The sequence below is a fragment of the Pelecanus crispus genome, chromosome W (genome assembly GCF_030463565.1).
Source record: "Pelecanus crispus isolate bPelCri1 chromosome W, bPelCri1.pri, whole genome shotgun sequence".
In the NCBI taxonomy this organism is placed as follows: Eukaryota; Metazoa; Chordata; class Aves; order Pelecaniformes; family Pelecanidae; genus Pelecanus; species Pelecanus crispus.
Genome location: NC_134675.1, coordinates 14,285,431 through 14,309,895, shown reverse-complemented (window position 1 = coordinate 14,309,895; position 24,465 = coordinate 14,285,431). Strand labels below are relative to the sequence as shown.

The following is a 24,465-nucleotide window of genomic DNA, read 5'->3' as shown; positions in this document are numbered from 1 at the left end:
CATCTTTGAAAGGTCATGGAGAACAGGAGAGGTGCCTGAGGACTGGAGGAAAGCCAATGTCACTCCAGTCTTCAAAAAGGGCAAGAAGGAGGACCCAGGAAACTACAGGCCAGTCAGCCTCACCTCCATCCCTGGAAAGGTGATGGAACAGCTCATTCTGGATGTCATCTCTAAGCATGCGGAGGAAAAGAAGGTTATCAGGAGTATCATGGATTCACCAAGGGGAAATCATGCTTGACCAATCTGATAGCCTTCTATGATGGCATGACTGGCTGGGTAGATGAGGGGAGAGCAGTGGATGTTGTCTACCTTGACTTCAGCAAGGCTTCTGATACTGTCTCCCACAACATCCTCATAGGTAAGCTCAGGAAGTGTGGGTGAGATGAGTGGACAGTGAGATGGATTGAGAACTGGCTGAATGGCAGAGCTCAGAGGGTTGTGATCAACAGCGCAGAGTCTAGCTGGAGGCCTGTAGCTAGTGGTGTTCCCCAGGGGTCAGTGCTGGGTCCAGTCCTGTTTAACATCTTCATCAATGATCTGGATGCTGGGGCAGAGTGTACCCCCTCAGCAAGTTTGCTGATGATACAAAACTGGGAGGAGTGGCTGATAGACCAGAGGATCGTGCTGCCATTCAGCGAGACCTGGACAGGCTAGAGAGTTGGGCGGAGAGAAACCTAATGAAGTTCAACAAAGGCAAGTGTAGGGTCCTGCACCTGGGGAGGAATAACCCCATGCACCAGTACAGGTTAGGGGTTGACCTGCTGGAATCCAGCAGCTCTGTTGAGAAGGACCTGAGAGTCCTCGTGGACAAGAAGTTAACCATGAGCCAGCAATGTGCCCTTGTGGCCAAGAAGGCCAATGGTATCCTGGGGTGCATTAGGAAGAGTGTGGCCAGCAGGTCGAGGGAGGTGATCCTCCCCCTCTACTCTGCCCTGGTGAGGCCACATCTGGAGTATTGTGTCCAGTTCTGGGCTCCCTAGTTCAAGACAAGGAACTACTGGAGAGAGTCCAGTGGAGGGCCATGAAGATGATTAGGGAACTGGAGTATCTCTCTTATGAGGAAAGGCTGAGAGCTGGGTCTCTTTAGCCTGGAGAAGAGGACACTGAGAGGGGATCTTATCAACGCTTACAAATATCTTAAGGGCGGGTGTCAAGAGGATGGGGCCAGACTCTTTTCAGTGCTGCCCAATGACAGGATAAGGGGCAAGGGGCACAAACTGAAACACAGGAAGTTCCATCTGAATATGAGGAAAAACTTCTTTACTTTGAGGGTGACAGAGTGTGGTGGTACAGCCCTCCCCCCCCCCCCCCCCCCCCCCTCCCGGCCATTCTGAAAAGCCCTATTGTGTTGTTATCTTGGTCCTAACGACTTGGGCGTCAGGCAATCTCTGTCCACACCTGGGCTATCTGCTGCCTGAATGGTACATCAGAACCACTGAGCACAAATTGTGGCCAGAATGTAAATTACTGACCAAAGCCAATCATCTCGAGATCCTATAAATAGCGATCCAAGAGGGAGACCTCTTTGAGCTCTCTGGGAATGCAGCGGGCTGTGTGACCCAGTATCTCCCCCTGAGCTGGGATGCCTCTCAGGGTAGATTTCGCGAGGATTGAAGAATTGTCCGTAGATTTCACGAGGATTAAAGGATTGTGCATTGATTTTGCGAGGACTCAAAGAACTGACTTTGTGAGGTTCACCGACCGTCCGTTGATGAATGCCAGCACATAAAAGTGAGTAATTCACGAAACTCACGAAAAGGGAAGACTCCTCTCTAAAAGGAGTTTAGAAAGCAAGAAGGTCTATTCTGAATCTTGTGACTCAACAGGAGGGTCCCCCTTATCCTCTGCACCCACGATCCCTCTGTGTAGCTGAATTCTCCTTTGTGTACTTCTTCCATGTAAGTAATAGAGTGAACCTTGCCATTCTCGAATCTTTAACTAAGTCGCTGTCTTGATTATAACAAATTCCATCAAATCGCTGTTTCAAATTGGCTGATGCTTAAGTGTTGTTAAGAATTATACAACCTAATACTGTGATCTATCTCAAAAATATTAATAAATCTTGAATTGCTGCTAACCAAAGCCGTGTAAAAAAATCGTATTCGCCACACAGAGCACTGGAACAGGCTACCCAGAGACGCTGTAGAGTCTCCTTCTCTGGATATATTCAAAACCCGCCTGGACGCAATCCTGTGCAACCTGCTCTAGGTGAACCTGCTTTAGCAGGGGGTTGGACTGGATGACCTCCAGAGGTCCCTTCCAACCCCAACCATTCTGTGATTCTTGTAGCCAGGATTTGATATTCATAAAAACCAAAACACTATCTCCCAAGTAGTAACTTACTTTTTATTAATGAACTGTCTTGTCCTAAAATATACAACAGCGATCACTGCTCGGGAACTGGCTGGGTATTGGTCAGTGGGTGGTGAGCAATTGCATTGTGCATCGCTTATTTTGTATATTATTATTATTATTATATTCCCTTCCTTTTCTGTCCTATTAAGCTGTCATTATCTCAACCCACGAATTTTACATTTTTTTTCCAATTCTCTCCCCCATCCCACTGGGGAGGGGGGAGAGGGAGCAAACGGCTGTGTGGTGTTTAGCTGCCTGCTGGGTTAAACCACAACACATGTATATTTATATTTGCTGCTTCTTAGGCTCCTGTGCTTATACTATTTGGATTTAATGTAGTTTTGAATTGTTTTCAAAACTGAAAGTAACTTGCTTATTCTGTTAGAAATTGACATAAAAATAGATAAAGACAGGGCAATTATATGCTTAAATGGCATGCTACTCATGGTTTAGTGGATTCTAATGCAATAGAAAGGGTAAGACATAAGTGATATCAACACCCTAAAAGATTCACACTTGCATCTCTTGGTGCTAAGGCTCTTCCCTCCCTCACATTTCCGCCCTCTGACCACCATGCATTTCAGCTGTATGCTGCAATGAGCTAATTTTGAAACAGTCAGTGTTTAAGTTTTTGTAGAATTTATAACCTCCATAGGAAAAGAGCAAGCACAGATGTTGTCTGCCTTGCTCCTCACCTTGGAATTGGCATATTTTCCAAAAATCCCTACATATTTTTGAGGAGACTTGATGTCGTGTGCGAACAGACTCTTGTATTCAGTGTCTGAGTTCACAACAATCACTTTATTCATTTAGGTTAACTTTCACTGAATCTGTATTTAAAAGTCACTGGGTGCCTTTCCCACACATATGAACAAACACTTGCTGGTCTTCTCTCCAAAATGGCACTGGTAGAGTTTGATATACTTATAGTCTTCTCTGCTACTTGTTTCTTTTTTGGGCAGAAGAAAAACCTCTTCACAGAGCTTGAACATTAGTTGTTGTGGTGGGTTGACCCTGGCTGGATGCCAAGTGTCCACCAAAGCCACTCTATCACTCCCCTTCTCAGCTGGACAGGGGAGAGAAAATATAACAAAAAGCTCATGGGTTGAGATAAGGACAGGGAGAGATCACTCGGCAATTACCGTCACAGGCAAAACAGACTCGACTTGGGGAAAATCAGTTTAATTTATTACCAGTCAAATCAGAGTAGGGTAATAAATAAATAAAACCAAATCTTAAAACACCTTCCTCCCACACCTCCCTTCTTCCCGGGCTCAACTTCACTCCCCATTTTCTCTACCTCCTCCCCCCAAGCAGCGCAGGGGGACAGGGTATGGGGGTTGTGGTCGGTTCATCACATGTTGTCTCTGCTGCTCCTCCCTCCTCAGGGGGAGGACTCCTCACACTCTTCCCCTGCTCCAGCGCGGGGTCCCTCCCACAGGAGACAGTCCTCCATGAATTTCTCCAATGTGGGTCCCTTCCACGGGGTGCATTCCTTCAGGAGCAGATGGCTCTAGCATGGGTCCCCTACGGGGTCACAAGTCCTGCCAGCAAACCTGCTCCAGCATGGGCTCCTCTCTCTCCACGGGTCCACAGGACCTGCCAGGAGCCTGCTCCAGTGTGAGCTTCCCACAGGGTCACAGCCTCCTTCGGGCGCATCCACCTGCTCCGGCGTGGGGTCCTCCACAGGCTGCAGGCGGATATCTGCTCCAACCATTAACCTCCATGGGCTGCAGGGGGACAGCCTGCCTCACCATGGTCTTCACCACGGGCTGCAGGGGAATCTCTGCTCCAGCGCCTGGAGCACCTCCTCCCCCTCCTTCTTCACTGTCCTTGGTGTCTGCATAGTCATTCCTCTCATATTTTCCCACTCCTCACTCCAGGTGCTGTTTGTGTCCCGTTGTTGTGTTTTGGGGGGTTTTTTTCCTCCTTCGTAAATATGTTATCACAGAGGCGCTACCACTGTCGCTGATTGGCTCGACCTTGGCCAGCGGCGGGTCCATCTTGGAGCTGGCTGGCATTGGCTCTACTGGACATAGGGGAAGCTTCTAGCATCTTCTCACAGAAGCCACCCCTGTAGCCCCCCGCATCTACCAAAACCTTGCCACGCAAACCCAATACAGTTGTAATTCCCAGCAGAAATGTCATGATATTAAAGTAGCTGCAAAAGAAACCAATTATGTCCTGCATCCAGTAAAGTTGTGCAGAACAAATTTGATTGAAAGGCTCTATCCTCACTCTAAATTTGCTCAGATTTTTTTTACATGGTTGAAAAGGGAGTCTTAGGAACAGCAAGAATTAAGGTCCTCTGCATACTTGTCCACCAGCATACTCAGAGCACATAAACATTTGCTCATGTGATACATGGAAGGACAGGTTAGAGCACAGATGTAGGAATCAGGAAAGCTGGAGTTCTGATGTCCCCATTCTCATGATATCCTAAGTCATGTGGCATCTGTATTGAGGAAAATATAGGCATAATGGTATTTAAAAATGCTATGAGACCTAACATCCTAGAGCTAAATAGCGGTTCTCCAATCTTCCCTTTGTAAAGGACACTACATAGATTGGACTCTCTTGGGAACATAATGGCTCAAAACTAATTTTCTGCTCCCTGACTGAGCAATAATATAGCTACTGTTTGTATCAGAAATTTATATAACTCTCATAGTCTACAAGTTGGCTTCCTAAGAAAGTCAACTGAACACATCACACCAGGTCACAATTAGACCACAAGAGAAGCAAGCTTCAGAATCAATTCTTCTGTATACGCTGGCTGTGCAGTTCTGGCCATTTTGGGGTTCCTGATGTCTGTACAGTGTCGTTTATGTGAAAAAAGCTATACAATATCAATTAAATATACATCGTATTTAACAATAACTTTCCTGAAGTATCCACAATTTTAGTAAGCAAACAATACCAAAAATACATAAAGTGAGTGTTTGTAGCAAAGCAGTGTTCTTTACAATTAATGAAATTACCTCTTCCATTTTTTAGTCATCTAGAGTATTCACAGTACTGCACAATAAAAAAAAGTTCTGTGGCTTCTGTTTTGATTTTGATTACTTGATTTTGATCAAGAAAAATCTGAAAAGTGGGCAGCTAAATAAGCAGTTGTTCTTGAAAAACTGCTCTTGGAAAGTAACTGGGCAAATTCCTTCTCCTTCAAGAAGAAAAAAGTGTACTTCTGGATAAGTATGTGCCTCTATATTTAAATGAATGATTTTCCTGTTGAAATGCTATGAGAGATAAAAACTAAAATACATCAAATTGTGCCCAGGTATAACACATTTTACTGGTCTCAATGTCAGCAATTATCTATCCATTTATATTCCATATCATTTATTGTCAGCACTTTATTTTGGACTCAAGTTAAAGGCAGATATTTATTGCATGTCATTAGAAATTCAGCATAGATTTTGTGGCACTATCATTTCCTTACTAATTGCAAAAACTAGTCAGAAAAAGGAAGGCAGTTCAGAAAAGCACGATACAGAAATGATATTTCACAAGACAACATTATACAGAAAGAGACCTGCAGTTTCCTAGTGTGACGCAGTTGTTGCTCAAAACAAATCCCATTTTAAATAAATACTTAAAAGATAAAATAAAAGTGGAATCTCCCCTTCTGAAGATAAAAACATTGTAGTAAATGGGCAGTGGAACATATGCTGTTGCTATATGATTTATTACTGAATCTTTGACATGCGGGAAATCTCTCCTGAGAGCAAGTATGGAAATTATTTCAATATTGCTACTTATTGGTTCAGTGGAAATGCTCTCACAATCCTCAAACAGTGCTGAATTCCATTTTGTGTTTCCTGGGAACTTCCAGGGTTGCTTATCTGGAAGTCAGAACTGAATATCCCAGAGGAACAGATCAAGTAGCCTATCTGGTCTTTCCATCATTAAGCTATTTATTAATCTCACTAAACTAGTTGCATTAATAATCACTTTTCAGTAGATAAGGATAAATTCACTTCTTCAGGTTTCTGATTACTAAAAATATACTGCGTTTTTTTCAACAGGAAATGAGTTTAGGTCAAATTGTGTATCACCTGATCTTATGGTATCAGTTCTATCTTGTCTACGGAGAACGACAGGTATGTTTTCATATACAGATTCGCAAGGTAATGTTTTGACAGGCAGTTTGATTCTTTCTAGTGACACTTCCACTGAAGTAGGTCACAGACTGTCTTTTTAACTTTCTAAAAAAGCTAAGGGCTTGATCTTCTCATGCAATACAAAACACATACAAAAAGTGCATGCAAAAACCAAACCAAGTTACAAAATATGCAAAACACTTAGAAACATGCCATGCCACTTCAGAAAGAACAGTGATTTGGCTTCCATTGCACAGATGGAAAGAGAGAGAATAATTCTTTGGAGGACATTAAAGACAGTGAGGTTTTTCCTTAGTTGCCAATGCCTGGCATAGGTGGGTTTGAAATACAATATTAGAAGGTAGTAAGAGAAGGTGACATGCATTCATTTGCTATAGTGTTAACAAGTGTCATGTGAAATTCTGTCTCTGAATTCTACTTCTCCTGTACCCTAACTTGCACTTGGACCCAGTGTGATCTCTCTTTCTCTTTTCCCCTCATCTCTCTCCAACCTGTTCCATCAGGTGCTTGTCACTAGTTTCTTTGTCTTTCTCTGTGTTGTTCCATAATCCCACTTGCCTTATGTGACCTCATTAAGGACCACGCCAGAGCTGTAAAATCCTTTACTCAGTTCTACCTGTCATGCTTAGAGTTGGAAGAGAGGCACAAGATAAGCCAACTCCTCACAGATCTCATCATCAGCATTAGGGAGGCAATTGGCCTAACTTTTCACCTCCACCTTATTTAATGGCTATAGGATCTTGGGATACTCACATTACTCACATTATTAGCCTTATTCTAGCTGCCTTCCAGAGTCCACTGTATAGTGTCAGAGCAGGAATGTCTGTCCCTCTATGTGGATGCTAGTATAGCTCACCTGGGAGCTCACAAATATGCCTGGAAAACACTATTCATCCTTAACTGATGTATCATACTGGAGGAGTTTCCTAGAGAAACAAAGTAAGCTGAGTTCATCAGATCCTTCATCGAAGTTCAACACAATGCTTGATTTCACAGTCCTCACTGAAAATGAAAACTATGTGACCTTTCCTGGGTTTTGGTTTCAGCATCAGCACTGAAGGCAGCCAGCCCTAGATGCAACTAATTCAGAGCTCATCAGTGTATGGACTACTTTAAATTGCAGTATTACATTTCATCTGTCTGTACCAGAAATCTTATGGTATAAGAGGCTGACTGATAAATATTGGCTGATGAGTGAAACTTTGGAGCAAGTCTTTTATCTTCAACAGCTTTCTAAAACTCTGAATAGTCTCTCTACATCTATAATTGTGCAACAATATTATACCTCTCATTCAACTTATTCACCAAGTAATTACTAAACATTAGTTTCCACTGTGGCTCAGTTACCTAGTTTTATTGTGCCCTATTGGCATTGCTATAATCCTCTTTCACCTTGAATTCCCTAAAACACTTTGCTGACTCACTCCATCTATTTGCCAACTCATTGTGCTGAACAACACCCAGTTCCAGCACTGATGCTCCTTTTATTAACCTCTTTTGGTGTTAGATAACTAGCCATGTGACCATATGCTATTTCTGTTTATTTACCAAGTATTCATTCACAGCAAAACTTTGTGCATCTGTTTGTCCTTTCAGTCCAGTTTTGAAAATCAGGAATGCTTTTCCTAAAGCCCACAGAGTTAAGTAAAATATAAACAGTTGGAGAAACAGGACAGCCAGGAATTGTATCTTTGTTTGGATTTACAGATTTCTATTAGAGTATCTTTTTAGAGATTTTGTGAGAAAATTTGACTTTTTCAGCAGCCTAAGTTCATTATATTTGCCTAATATACTTTTCTTTTAAAAAGACTGCATAAGTTATACTTTCTGACAGGCCTTTATCCATTATATTGTTACCTCTTTCAGAGAAAACTAACAGACTATAGAGAGGTACAATGCAGCTTTACAAAACCCCTTCTTTTTGGTTCCAAAAAAACCTCTGAAATTGCCTGCATTTAGCACTCTTCCAAACACATTTTGTCTTCCACCTACTCTCCCACAGCATGGTTTATGTCTAAAAAAAAGAATAATGAGGAATGAATAGGGAAGAGAAAATAATAAAAGTTGAGAAAAAGATTCAGAAAAAATAAAACAATCTTCAAAAAAGGCAGGACTGAATTTAGAGAAATCAACAGCAAAAATAGACATTTCAAAAGGATTTAAGATGAGCTGACACCTCTGTAGACTTAAGATATATGTAAAATAAAATGAAAGTTTTACTTCTATGAAGTTTTGAATTATGTTTAATATTAGTTTGGCATGCATTTAGCAATGACAATGACAATTATGTAATAGGTGATGTCCTTTTTCCTCCATTCCAAGCAGCTTATGAATTTGACTTTCTTGCTCATTTTCTTTTTGAGAAGCTGACAGGCAACTTCCCATGTTCCATTTCTTGCTGTGGTTTATAAACTTAATGATAATGTCAGATATTTCCCTAGGTTCTTAGGTGAAGTTCACTGGTATATAAATTTTTAAGATTACCGCAAGTATGCATTTTAGAGAAACTGACTAGCTTCTTCTCTCACTATAGCACCATTTTTAAAGATATATTATTTATTTTTGTGGGTAGCTCAGTTATTTTATGCTGTAGTTTCTCAGAGGAATACCACCTGGCCCCAGTGGTTTACTTCAGTGGAAGTTCTAGCTTTACCCTCTTTCTCTCTGACAGTGCTATACCTTCTCTAGCTATAGAGTAACCTCTGGATATACATTTCCTCTTTCTCTGATGTAGTGGCATCCAGCAACAAGCAAACACTTAGCTTATAGACTTAACTATCACATTTACTCTTAGATGCTCTAACAGAACAGGGCCTCTCCCTCTAGACAGCCTCACATCTCAAAACATCTTACTTCTCTGGTAAATTCTCATCCTCACAAAAATATTCTTTTATATATTCAATTCCTGCCCAGCAGCAACTAGGCAAAGCAGAGTGGGAAGAAGCTGGCAGGACCAAGGACTATGGAAAATTCTTCTCCAAATTAGAGAGGCCTGTCAGTACTAGTGATTATTATTAGCAGTATAAGGGATGATAACAATAGTGGAGAGGATTATCCTTGATGAGTGTTGAAAAAGACTTGTTCCTGTCTGAACTGACTGCAAAGACATGGTCAGTGTCTTTGTAGTCTAGCAATGGTTTGTTAAAAAATAGACAATGGTTAAATCAATTTCTTGAAGCTACATTCTATGTAACAAAATTATGCAATTTTAGACTTGACTGAAGTCTTTCAGTTATGCAAACTGACTGTATATAGTTCATCCAGTTATTGAGAAACAGAATATTTTGCCAACACTAATGAAAGAGAAGAATAGATATAACATGATGATACATAGATAGTTAAGCCCTAGGGACAACATACTGGACTGTTAGCTCTCTCCTGACCCAAAGTTTCAAAAAGGATATTAACTAAGGACTTGCTTTCCCTTTGACATTATTTTTTTAATATCAATTCATCCTGAGCAAGCTGAGCCCGATTCTATCAGTTTTCAATATTTGAATAGTGACTCTCGTGAAGTTTCATGTGTTACTTAATCTATAAAAAGATTCTATTTCAGTCTTAAGCAGAGATGCCTCAGAAATCAGAGGTTATGATAAAGCATTTTTTTAAGGTTGCCTTTTCCTAGGTATTAGAAAGCATGAGAAGCAATAATTTCTCAATAGATAATACTCCAGTAATGAAAAAGTAAAAGCATACTCATTTAGGTGATGAGTGTCTCTGGAAGCTCTATTTGCTTCAGTTTTCACAGAACTGTAAGGTGCTAAATATCTTGCAGATTCTGGCTGCAAGTGTTGCAAATTCCGAATCTTTCTACTCTTTCTAGGAATGTGTTTATAGTCAATGGAGAAAAATATAGAGATAAAAAAGAACTTTTAATTTCCTCATGGAATAGGTCTTGAGACCTTTTTAATTACCCAGAAGGGAGAGAAGGCCTGAATCCCCCTTGCAACTTCTTGCCATGGATATCACACAAACAAAAATGTATTATTGCTACCCAGGACTGTTAAAATTACAAGGGGTGATACTTGTGAAGAAAAAGCCAGGGAAGAAAAACAGAAGGAAATCAGAGATTTTGTTTGACAAAGTCTTTGAATAAAAGGTTTATGTCAACAAATCTGAACTACGTTTACAGCCCTGTTAGAGGTTATACCAGATCAATGGCCAAAGGTAACAATCTTAACCCACAATGAAGTTACTTATTAATCAAAATGTAAACCTGTACATGATAATTAATACTTTATTACTTTCTCAATAACAAGTTTGCAGACAGAAATCTAAAAACCTCTTTCTGACATAGCGATGACTGAAACCATTAACTAACCTGGAATTCCTTTTTTTTTCTTCAACTTGTAAAGATAAATAAGATATTAACAGAAGTAGCTATGGCTACAGTCACAAATACAGTCATATGAGGATATCTGGTAATGACCCAAGTCAGTCCTCAAGTCAATTCATTAAGATATTTTTAGCTATTCTTTCTTGATGAATAATAATACTTTACTGATTACTCTCAGCAAAATGTCATCAAACCACTACCACTAACATCACAGCAAATATGCAGTTATTCAGTGGAGACAAACACAATCAGCCAATAACACTCCCTTCCCAGCATGTCTGTAAGTGAGGACTTTCTTCTACAGGTACAGAACTGAAAGTACTCTTGAAAGTTGTACAAGACAACCAGTAAAATCCATTTGTTGACCTAAAGTGCTTTTCATATTAGGCAAGGTAGCCATGAAGCAATGTGGCTAGGCAATATTTGTAAACAGGATACTTACCTTCCTAAAGAAAATTACAGGTAACTGTTATAAGCATCTATTGTCAATTAAAAAAAAAAAATACAACCCTAATGTAATAGCACCCAAAAGGTATGGTAACAGTAAAAACCTTGAATGCATATCTAAGAGCACAAAGGAGAAATTACATAAGTTATTGTAAACCATAGTGGGCTTTTGCTTTACTAGTGTTTCTCCTGAAATTTGGCCTCCCTCTTTCTATTCTAACACAGAGCTGAAATTTTATCACAATAAGAGCAGACTATCTATGGATAAATCACTGTTATGTTCTAGTTTCAATTAAAATGTTGAAATAAAATTAAAAAATTGAGAACTGACAGGCCACAATAACACAAACTACGGCCATTTATTGGAATCTGTCACATTATGCACATATTTATAGGATAGGCAGACTGAATAAACATAGATATAAGAGGAGACAAATATATGCCTTTTAGTTGATGGGGAAAAAATCCTGCCATGATCCCATGACCCAAAATAATAAGGCTTTCACAAAGAACTGAAAACTATTACATTGTGGATAAAAGCTAAAACACCCGTAGCCACATCAGTACAGTACTGCAATAAAGCATAAATGAAATAGATTTCTAGTGTATGAGGAGAGTTATTGCCTCAAAGATCTTCAGTAGCTCTGAAAATTAAGATGGGATCATTTTTCCATGAGAAAAGAAAAGAGTCAGTAATATAGTCCATTAATAAATATAAGAGGAATTTTGAAAGTAAGGTATTACTTAGTAAAACACAGGAATTCTGGAAACTGAATAGCCAAGCTACTAGACTTGCTGACTGATTACATGCTTGTATGGTACATACTTGAAGATAAGGACTTCTGAATGTCTGAGTTTATTGTTAGTTGCAAATTACTGCAAACCTATGACATTCTAAGATTTTTGGTTTTGAATGTATGCAGCAACAAACTACAAGCCAAGATGAAATAAATATTAAAACTTTAAAACATTTTGAAGCTGTGTTAGGACAATCTTGTTTATTCACATGAAATAGTAAACTAACACTCTGGAATTAGCAGAATGCCTGAAAAGACGTCTACTTACAAGGAAATTATTTTACATATTGTTTCCCAAAAGGAATATTTTCCTCCCTATCTATCTGAAGCAATTCAAGCTATCAAGTCATAAACCTTCTGAATGCCCTGCTCTCAGCTACATAGGTGACCTAGTGATAAAACAAGATATAAGGACTTAGAACTACATCAATACAGTAGGGAAAAACAGTAGGGAAAGAGAACAAATCTTTAATCGCCAAAATGCAGATATGTGCGCTGGAGTCAATTGCCTAACTTGTTGCTCCGAACTTTCTTTAACTAAATACATGAACTTTTAATTTGCATCTTCCTAGGCAAAATGAGGATTTATTTTTATTTCTTGCATAAAGAAGTTTCACTCCAGGCTTTAACTGTGACTATAACCAGGGAAAAAAGTTTGCTCAAATAACACGGAACTCATGTCAGACAGGAAGCAGCACAAATAATCCATTTATTTCAACTGAATTATTCTTTACTAAAAAGGGTGTACTTATAACACTAAACAGACATTGTTTGTGGCTCTTTTCTCCTGTTTCAGGACATGATAAATTTGTGTCACACTGATGGCTGAGAATGTGAATTGGGCACACTGAAAACAAGTGGATTTGCTGCTCTCACATATTGTGGCTATGTTCCTTCCCTTCTCATTGCTGAAAGTTTATCCTCTAATAAATACTTCCCAAGGCATCTTGCAATAGGAAGCATTCATGAATGAATGCATTAATAAATGTTTCTTATTGTGGGGCCCACTGGGAAGTCTTCATAATACTTATAAGGTTTACAAACCTTCATTAGTTACATAAAGCAGAAAAGAAAAGTTTGCTTTTTTGGAACATACTATTTTGCCCCTTTTCAAAATATCACAGCAAAGAACTAAATGCTAGCATGAAACAGAACCAATGACCCTTTATGTACTTACCATGTACCACATGCTTGGCCACTTGGGATCATTGAAATAAGTGGATTGGGTACCACCATGTTTATAATCCCTCTTTATTCTTCTTTTAACCACCTGCTGTTGTATCCACTCTACCTGCAAACAAGGAAAACATTTGGTAAGTGTTAGGATTCCATGGAGACTATCAAGAAATGTGTGAAATCTTGGGAATTTTCCCATTTACCAGAATCCAAGATATACTGCATGTCTTGTAGTAGAGTTCATTTTGGCAGTGGGAATGCAAAGCTCACCTTGGCGTATTGTTCACTCAGGAATACATCCAATTTAGTTACTACTACAAGTCTCCATGAACGTCTATTTAAATCCCCTGCTAGAAAGATTTCATTGGCTAGCATCTTTTGAATAATAACATTATTATTTTATTATTTTTCATTATTAGACTAGCTCCTCTTTCAATTCTACAAAAAAAAAATTACAAAGCTTAACAGTATATCACAATGAGAAATGAATGATAGGTTTTTTCTTTTGTTTTATTTAGGTCTGTTCTTGAAAAAAAAAAGTTCAGTAACATACTCAAACATTCTACTCAACCAATATGTAAATCAGCTTCACCACTTGGAGTGAAAAAAAAAATTAAACTGTATTTTATAGCAGAGTGACTTTTTGTCAAGATTCACTCAGTCAGGCTCTCTGAAACTTTATTTTATACTATAGTACTCCCAAGGAAGAAACAGCTGGGTACTGAGCAACAGGTTAAATTGCAACAATAAGAAAAAAAAGCTTGAAACAGAAAAAAAAAGAAGATTGGGGTTAAAAATCTAGTTTTGAAAGTCAGATTCTTATCTGTCAGACACCTCTTCAAAGATTCATGACATCCAGAAAGGGCAACACCAAAACTGACATCAGCCTTACAGCAGACAGGACTTTGCAGTCGTTTCTGCATTATCTAGTCTAAATGAGAGCTATTTTTTATAAATGTAAACAATATAAACTATTCACAGAGAAACTCAGGTTACATTTACATGCATCTAGCTTCCTGACATCTCATATTTCTGCTGAATTGTTTCACAGGATATAACTATAAAAATTAAATTTACCTCTCCAAGAAAGCCAGCCATTTCCTACTTGCAGCCAACTCTGCGCCTTAGATTTGTGCTGTTTATGAATATCTGTGCATGCATACACACACACATACATATATATAAAAGAACTTTATTTTCAGCTCACGTATTTCTCTTTGTCACTTGTCAGGGACGGTATTAATGTCTTTCCTTACCAGGCTAATGTCTGCACTATGCATCTTCACTTCAACTTCAAATCATGGGATACTTACACAAAAATAACTCCATTGACATTAACAGAAAATTTGTTCGAGGTTGATACTACCCTGGCTTCAGGCCTCTACTTCCTGGTCATAGAATCATAATTTTCCTCAGGTCAAGTTTTGCCCATGAAGGTAATTGGTAAGTGATCTCCCTGAACTCCATGATCTCCATGAACTTTTTTTCATCTTATTTTCTCCCCCTGTCCTGTTGAGGAGAGCGAGAGAGCAGCTGGGTGGGCATCTGGCAGCCGGGCAAGGTCAACTCACCACATCTTTATAAAGAAGAATTGAATGTTTCCCCTTCCCAAGAATTAACTTCAGAGTCAACAGTATTCTTCTAGAGGATAAATTATGCAGTTTAGGAATACAGACTATCTGGTAATGCTTACACAGAAATTGTCTGTTAAATCTTCTAGTAACAGTCATAATTCCTTTTCAACTTTGGAGAGAACTGAGAAATTGGATAGGGTGCCTTTCTCTCCTGGTTACTCAGCTCCTCTTTCAGCTTGGGCTGAAATCTATCTTGGTGGACTTCCTCTCAAGAAACCAAGAGCTGACTGCCACCTTCAGATCTTACATGATCCAGAGGTCCCTTCAGCAGGAGGAGGCAGCTAATCAGTCTTAGGTGCTGTTTGATGTAGCAATGTCTGGAGGCCTGCAAGATGTATAGAGTATATCTGTCAAGAAGCCAAAAAAGGGAGAGCCAAAGACTTTGGTAAGCACTAAGCCTTAAGACTGAAGAGACTGATTTAAAGTGGGATTGAGATCCCTTTTAACTGGAGCTCTCCTCCATCAAAAAGGTTGATTTATAACAGATTTATAATGAGCCGTACTTCCTTGTCACCTGCTGCTAACGCATGATTTCTTTTCCAGATATCCACAACACAAGCTTGGGTTTTTTCTCTTAATCTTCTTTTCTTGCAGGTAGCCCAGCTCTCCCAACACATCTGAAGCCAGCTGAGAGGCATTCTATGTACCATTTAATCTCTGACTCACTAGGTGACTGGGTTGCCTTAGATCATGGACCTCTCTTCTTCTATTACCAGTATTTAGAAATGAGTAACAAAAAAAGCTTCAACAGGTCTGAAAAACTAACCATGGTTTTCAGGGTTTATACAGATCCACCTCCCAAACCTTAGTATCAGACCTGGCTATTGTTGCTAGAAACATTTTCAACTGATGAGGGATCTAAGGTTTCTTTGCTGCAAGAGTATTTACTGTCACCTTAACTCATCCCCATGTTACCATGCCTTTAAAAGTTATGAAGAAAATTATTTAAGCCAACAAATTTCAGCACTGCACGGGCTAAGAGCACACATAAAGCACGCCATGCATGGCAACTCATTGTGAAAACTCATTCATATTTGAGCCTGTAGGGAGGAGTTATAAATGCCTATTCCCAACACAACTTCAGGATGGTGTAAAAACATCCACAAAGAAAAAAACAATGAGATAGACTGAGCAGAATCAGTTTAAACTTTTACCCTTTCTACCACTGCCAACTCTGATTTAGATGCATGAACATTAATGGAAGAAGGTAGTCACCAGTACTACTATTGCCTAGAGGAGCTGTCAGTCAGAGATCCCATGGCATTTAAATTGGCATTAGGAACTCCTCTGCATCAAGGCTCCTACAAGAACTATCATTAGCAACTGAAAGAAGTTTATGTAAGCATAAATACTATAAATATATACTATAAATAAAATATCTATTTTATTTTATAAAATACAGAGAGGGGCAAATGTCATGTTTGTGTGAATATACGTATGGGAGGATAGTGCAAGCAGCTCTGTAATGATGGAAACAGTGTAAAACATTAGGATTCATTTTGGGCGCCTATAGCTATCCACATATGTGGAAGCGGGAAGTGAAAATGACTATTATGACTCTGTGCACTCTCATGAGAGAGACAGCACAGGATGCTAGACAGAGTAACCCAAAAGAACACAGCATGCCTGATCACAGTCCTGATTGTAGCTTTGTCTGTAAGATTTTTAGCAAACATCTGTTGGGATCTGCTTAATAATTGTTTTTACACTGAGGATGCACTGGAATACACATCTGGAATATAATTTAAAACCACAGGAAACCGATTTTCTCAGCTGAGAAGTCAGTGCATAAAATTTAGTTTACAGAAAATATCATTTCTATAGAAATAGCTTACTCCACTGAATTACAGGGTTTTGGTTTTTCCTCTAATAAGTGAACAGAAAAACTTGACAGAAGTCCAGCCTAAGCTAAATTGTACAATGACTGGGTTATATTAATGAAGATTATCTCAAGACTCAGCAGTTATTTTAATATTCTGACATATATTTCCTTCGACTATTCCATGGGTATTCATGCACACATCATTGTCATATGCCTGATGTATCTTGGATTTGCTGATTTTGTATGAAAAGAGTTCATTTATATAAAAATATTTTCTTTTTAAAAGTGTCCACACTTCCTAACCCATAGGCCTTGAAGGAAAATCTCTGGAGTAATTATATGGATTCTCATTTCTTGCCAAAAGAAGACTCTATGCAAACAATGAGGTACATTTTAACATTTCCATAAAGTCACTCTTACTGAGGGGGAACAATGCACATTTTCCCACTGACTTCAGCTTTGAAAGTTTCATCTCCTGAATGTCTAGAAGTCAAAACCAAGCCAGACTAGAGACCAAATTATTTTAAAAGTTCATCATTTCCAGTCATCAGCACTCACAGGGTTGTTCCATAACAATGCAGCTCTTCTTCATAGACTTGCATGAAACCATGCTATGGAATAAAAGCTGCTCTGAGCTAATTCAAGCATACCAATCTTTCATTCTCTTTAAGCACTAAAGCATATAATAAAATGTCATCTCTATGTGAATCAAACTATTTTCTATTTTCCCTCTCCTTCATTCAACAGAATTCATAGAAAAGCCCCATATAAGAATGTTGCAGTAAGACCTTCGCCAGTGCAATAAACTGTGGAAAAAAAACCACGTTTGAAAAAAAGGGAAAAAAAAATAACATACTGGAAAAAATAATCCACCTATTTATCAAAGCAATGCAATTTTTAACATGCACACACTGGACACTTGTGAAAGAGTAGTTATTTTGTTGTTAAAATATATCATGAGGGGGTCTGCTTGAGTAAATATTTTCAAATGGATTAGAAATGTGTCAACTATGTGAAAATACAATTATTAAAGAGCAGAAGTTATAGACAAGCTGAAGGCATTTCCAGTATGAGGAAAGCATGCATGGGGAAAAAAAGACCCTAACTCTGAAGTAGGGAATAAATTTCATACCAGAATCTATTATTTTTATGTCGCAGAATGAAACATGAAGGTTTGGGTCTTCAGTCTATGAGGAAGAGTTGCTGAATGCGCCACGCCCAAATGCAGTCATGGCTTTATCCCTTGTACTGCCATCATTCACCTCAATCTGTCCTATGCCTGTAAGAAGAAATTAGAAATTCCTGCTCAGATAACAAGCAAGCAGGTGCCATGGGAACACCATAAATTAAAGAGAAAAAGAGAGAGAAAACTTAGATAAGGGGCATGGAAAGTATCGCCAAACAAACAATGAATCTGTAATGAGTCGGGTTGAATGAGCAAAAGAGGCAACACTCGTGCTGTACTGCATTGCAGAAATTTCACTTAGATTTTTTCTACAGAAGGAATTATTCTGGAATAGCAGCCTGCCTCCCCATGTGGATGTTCTCACTCTGCACCTGATGTACTTTATTCTTTACTAGTTTAAATAATCCTAATATTCATATGCAAATGAATTCAAATACACCAAGTTGAAGAAGGACAAAAGTGAGGTTGGCACTCTCAGACAGAGAAAATGAGATTGTACTTGGCCCATATTAGGCCATAGGAGAAAAATAGTTCCTACAGGTCATGGTAGCAAAAACAGTCACTTGCATATCTTAGTTGTCCTGTCATGAAATTTTCTGTGATACAAGTTCTGTTTAAACATACCAGTTGACTACATTCTCCATTTGCATTTCACATTCTAATGAAAGAAAAAGAAGTAAAAGAAAAATTGGGATTAAAGCGCATCAGGAGGATATGCCAATATCCAATGACTATTTTCGGGTTACTGAACACTTGAGACCTAAGCCGTTAGTCATGTAGGAGGGGAGATTGAGACTGGTGGCACATCTCTTGCCTATGGGCAGAGTCACAAAAGTGAGACCCACAAAAATGGACTATTCTGCTTAAGAATTGCATGGGCTTTTTAACAATAATTGAACACTGAGATATTTTCCTAACCTATCAGTATTCTCTGACTCACAGCAGCCAGTTTGTACATAAAAATAGATGAAGACAGTTGGATAAAGTAGCTGTTGTCATAGGTCAAGAACATGGAAAATTATTGCAGATAACGTTTCATAAATTGCAGGGGTCTAAAGTTTGATAAAAAGTCAATGAATTGAGCAGCACTAAGTGATGTGTTCTTGCTGACTGACAAAGTGCTTCTTCAGTAAGGGTCAATGACAATCCACAGTTAACGCAGTTGTCATAATTATGCTACACATACTCTGAAAAAAGCAAGATGAAAAAAAGGAAACAGATGTTAGGAAAGGCTGGAAAGACAAAGGAAAAGCAGAGGAGGAAAGACAGCAGCAGCAGATGTTTGAAATTACCACTTATGCCCAAACACATCTTACACAACAGACCTGTGGAACAAAGCTGAAATTCAATGCATATTTTTTCCATCTCTCAGCCACAGAAAAGCCAGTCAGTCCTGCTATGAATTAAGTGGTTTCCATCTACTTTGCTACATACAAGTAATCCGTTAGAGCACTACAGTCATACCTCCACATACATGCACATCTAGAGCTGTATATTTTACCATACCTAAAACACCCTTTGCCTTTCCAGTGCATCCTTCCCATTCCAGGATCTCAGAGAGCCCTTTATAAATATCAACACATCTTAGTCTACAACCGTGTGTGATAGCAAAATCTTATTCCTGCTTTAGAAACAGGGCTTTAGAGGAATAAGTTGGGAATAGAAACAAAAAAAAGGGGCATACCCCAGGTGGAGTTGGTGATACAAAGTCCCTGCCCCAAGGGAGTCTATTAAGCAGTTTGAATGGCTCGGGAAGACAGGTGTTACAATGAAATTTTGGAGAAGCTCAACTTGTCTGTGAATGGCCGGGACTCATGTCCCACTGGAAAGGTAGGGGACAATCAAAGTGGCAGACACAAAAAGACACACAGCTTTTCTCCTTGGGGAATTACTGGCAGGTTTTCTATTCATGGATGTGACTGCAGCAATTGCTGAGTGAACAAGACAGCAGCCTCTGCCCAACCTCCTCCCTTGCACACTGTACGACAGCAGACCACAGACCAGTTCAAAATTACAGGATGAAAATCACACAGCAGCTTTGGGGCAGACCTGACAACAAGTTCCAGGGAGCCTGGATTCCTATCTTGTGGCTTCCAACTGAACCAGCCCCAGGTATCTTAGACAAAGCATGTTTCAAGTACAGCGGCTGCGTGATGCTTAGTTGCTGGCTGGGGCTAAACCACGACACCAACCTAGTGGCTTTCTATGAAGGAGTGACTGCATCAGTGGACAAGGGAAAAGCAATGGATGTCATCTACTTGGATTCCTGTAAAGCCTTCAACACAGTCCCCCACAACATCCTTCTCTCTAAATTGGAGAGATATGGGTTTGATGGGTGGACTGTTTGGTGGATAAGGAATTGGCTGGATGGTCACATCCAGAGGGTCGTGGTCAATGGCTCGATGTCCACATGGAGACCGGTGACAAGTGGAGTCCCTCAGGGGTCCGTACTGGGACCGGTGCTGTTTAACATCATCATCAATGACATAGACAGTGGGATCGAGTGCACCCTCAGCAAGTTTGCAGACGACACCAAGCTGAGTGGTGCGGTTGACATGCCAGGAGGACGAGATGTCATCCAGAGGGACCTGGACAAGCTGGAGAGGTGGGCCTGTGTGAACCTCATGAGGTTCAACAAGGCCAAGTGCAAGGTCCTGCACCTGGGACGGGGCAACCCCCGATATCAGTACAGGTTGGAGGATGAAGAGATTGAGAGCAGCCCTGCGGAGAAGGACTTGGGGTATTGGTGGATGAAAAGCTGGACATGAGCTGGCAATGTGCACTTGCAGCCCAGAAAGCCAACCGAATCCTGGGCTGCATCAAAAGAAGCGTGGCCAGCAGGTCGAGGGAGGTGATTCTGCCTCTCTGCTCTGGTAAGACCTCACCTGGAGTACTGCGTCCAGCTCTGGAGCCCTCAGCACAAGAAGGACATGGACCTGTTGGAGCGGGTCCAGAAGAGGGCCACCAAAATGATCTGAGGGCTGGAGCACCTCTCCTATCAGGCCAGGCTGAGAGAGTTGGGGTTGTTCAGCCTGGAGAAGAGAAGGCTGTGAGGAGACCTTATTGCAGCCTTTCAGTACTTAAAGGGGGCCTATAGAAAGGATGGGGAGAATCTTTTTAGCAAGGCCTGTTGTGACAGGACAAGGAATAATGGATTTAAACTAGAGAAGAATAGATTTAGACTAGACATAAGAAAGAAATTTTTCACAATGAGGGTGGTGAAGCACTGGAACAGGTTGCCCAGAGAGGTGGTAGAGGCCCCATCCCTGGCAACATTCAAGGTCAGGTTGGATGGGGCTCTGAGCAACCTGATCTAGTTAAAGCTGTCCCTGCTCACTGCAGGGGGGTTGGGCTAGATGACCTCTAAATGTCCCTTCCAACCCAAAGCATTCTATGATTCTATGATTCTATGAAAATGAAACCTCTCCCAGTGTAACTTGTATCTGTTGCCCCTTGTCCTCTCCATGTGGCTCCTTGTGAAGAGAGAGCCTCCATCCTCTTTGTAGCTGCCCTTTAAGTACTGGAATATTGTGATGAGGCCCCCCCGAGCCTTCTCTTCTCCAGGGTGAAAAGACCCACCTTCCTCAGTCTTTCCTCATAGGGCAGGTTCTCCAGCCGCTTGATCATCTTCATGGCTCTCTTTTGGACCCTCTCCAGCCATTCTGCGTCTTTCTTGAATTGTGGGGACCAGAACTGGACACAGTACTCCAGGTATGGCCTGACAAGTGCTGAGTAGAATGGGATAATCATGTATCTATCTCTGCCAGTAATGCCCCTGTGGATGCAGCCCAGGATCCAATATGCTTTCGCTGCTGTAGAGGCTCACTGCTGACCCATGTTCAGCTTGTCCACCAGGACCCTCGGGTACCTTTCAGCAAGGGACATTAATAAGAACCCCCCTGAGCCTTCTCTTCTCTAGGCTGAACAGTCCCAGCTCTCTCAGCCTTGCCTCATAGGAGAGATGCTCCAGTCCCTTCATCATTTTCGTGGCCCTTTGCTGGACTCTCTCCAGTATGTCCATGTCTCTCTTATACTAGGGAAGCCCAGAACTGGACACAGGACTCCAGGTGTGGCCTCACCAGTGCTGAGGAGAGGGGAAGGATCACCTCCCTCGACCTGCTGGCAATGCTTTGCCTAATGCAGCCCAGGATACCATTGGCCCTCTTTGCCGCAAGGGCACATTGCTGGCTCATGTTCAACCTGGTGCTTTCCAGCTGGGAGGCTCCCAGCCTATACTGTTGCATGGGGTTGTTCCTCCCCAGGTGCAGGACTTGGCACTTCCCCTTGTTGAACTGCATGAAGTTCCTGTCAGCCCATTTCTCCAGCCTGTCCAGGTCCCTCTGAATGGCAGCACGATCCTCTGGTCTATCAGCCACTCCTCCCAGTTTTGTGTCATCAGCAAACTTGCTGAGGGGGTACACTCTGCCCCAGCATCCAGATCATTAATGAAGATGTTAAACAGGACTGGACCCAGTATTGACCCCTGGGGTACCCTGCTAGTTACTGGCCTCCAACTAGACTTTGTGTCACTGATAACCACCCTCTGGGTCTTGCCATTCAGCCAGTTTTCAATCCACCTCACTGTCAGCTCATCCAGCCCATATTTCAACAGTTTGTCTATGAGGATCTTATGGGAGACAGTGTCAAAGACCTTCCTGAAGTCCATCTAGAGAATGTCCACTGCTCTCCCCTCTCTACCAGGCCAGTCATTTCATTGCAGAAGTTTATCAAGCTGGTCAAGCATGACTTCCCCTTGGTGAAGACATGCTGTCTACTCCTGATGATTTTTTTGTCCTTCATGTGCCTGGAAATGGCTTCCAGGACTATTTGATCCATCACCTCCCCAGCAATCAAGGTGAGGCTGACCAGCCTGTAGCTCCCTGGGTCCTCCTTCTTGCCCTTCTTGAAGATAGGAGTGGCATTTGCTTTCCTCCAGTCCTCAAGCACTTCTCCCAGTCACCATGATTGTTCAAAGATTATCGAGAGTGGCCTTGGAATGACATCAGCCAGCTCCCTCAGCATTCATGGCTGCATCCCCATAAGGCCCATAGACTTATGTATGTCCAATTTGCTTAAGTATTCCCTGACCTGATCCTCTTCCACCAAGGGACCACATCTTCCTTGCTCCAGGCTTTCCCCCGGTCTCTGGGACCTGGGATTCCTGAAGGCCAGTCTTGCTAGTAAAGACTGAGGCAAAGGCAGCATTCAGTACCTCAGCCTTTTCCATGTCCTGGGTAAGCAGGTTCCCTTTTCTCATTGAGCAATGGGCCCACATTTTCCTTTGTCTCCCTTTTGTCACCTATGTACTTACTGAAGCCCTTCTTGTTGTCTTTGACATCCCTGACCAGATTCAATTCTATTTGGGCTTTGGCTTTCCTAACCCCATCCCTGGATGCTTGGACAATGTCTCTGTATTCCTCCCAGGTTACCCATCCTTACTTTCACCTTCTGTATGCTTCCTTTTTGTATTTGATTTTGGCTAGGACCTTTTTGTTCATCCACACAGGCCTTCAGCCATTTTTACCTGACTTTATATTTGTTGGGATGGAACTCTCCTGAGCTTGGAGAAGGTGACCCTTGAATATTAACCATCTTTTGTGGGCCCCTCTTCCCTCCAGGGAATCTTCCAAGCAGATCTTTGAAGAGGCCAAAGTCTGCTCTCCTGAAGTGAGCTTGCTTTTTCTCCTGCTCCCTGCCCTCAGGATCCTGAATTCCACCATCTCATGGTCACTGCAGCCAAGGCTGCCTTTGACCTTCACATCCCCAACGAGCCCCTTGTTGGTGAGTATGAAGTCCAGCAGAACACCTCCCCTCGCTAGCTCCTCTATCACTTGTGTCAGGAAGTTGTCATCGATACACTCCAGGAACCTCCTGGATTGCTTATGTCCTGCTGTGTTGTCCCTCCAGCAGATACTGGGATGGTTCAAGTCCCCCATGAGGACCAAAACCTGCAAACTTGAGGCTGCTCCTATCTGTCTGTGGAGTGCCTCCATCCCCAGGCAGAACTCCATTCATTCCAGCTGTTCTCTCACATAAAGGGCAACTCCCCCTCCTCATCTTCCTATCCTGTCCTTCCTAAAGAACCTGTATCCCTCCATTGCAACACTCCAGTCATGGGAGCTATCCCACCACATCTCCATGATCCCAACAAGATCCTAGCCCTGCAACTACACACAGATCTCTAACTCCTCATGCTTATTCCCCATACTGCATGCATTAGTATACAGGCACTTTAGAGAGGCACTCCAGCATGTTGAGTTTTTGGAGAGGGTTTGGGGGATTTTTCCATAATGGTGCCTTGTATGCAATTCTTTGCTTACATGCAAGTGACAGAGGTGGCCCCACTTAAGCCCCATTTTGTTGATTTTGTGATCCCTTTCAGTCACATCACCTTAGGCCCTTTGCTCGGCAATCCTGTCCATCACTCACTCACAGGGCTGCTGGTTACTCTCTCCCTCCCCCATCATTCTTAGTTTAAAGCCCTCCTTATGAGGTTAGCCATCCTGCTGGCAAAAATACCTTTGGCCTGCTTAGTGAGATGGATCCCATCTCCCAAGCAAACGCTGGTCTGCAAACAGGTTTCCATGG

General features: G+C 41.3%; 1 protein-coding gene across 1 annotated transcript in view; it reads right to left on the bottom strand.

The window, feature by feature from the left end:
* The window catches only part of LOC104036601 (proprotein convertase subtilisin/kexin type 5), a 252,794-nt gene that overhangs the window by 170,565 nt on the left and 57,764 nt on the right, over positions 1–24,465 (bottom strand). Inside the window, exon 3 of the mRNA XM_075725548.1 lies at positions 13,237–13,350. Within this exon, the coding sequence (XP_075581663.1) occupies positions 13,237–13,350 (114 nt within the window). The remainder of the gene's footprint in view (positions 1–13,236; positions 13,351–24,465) is intronic.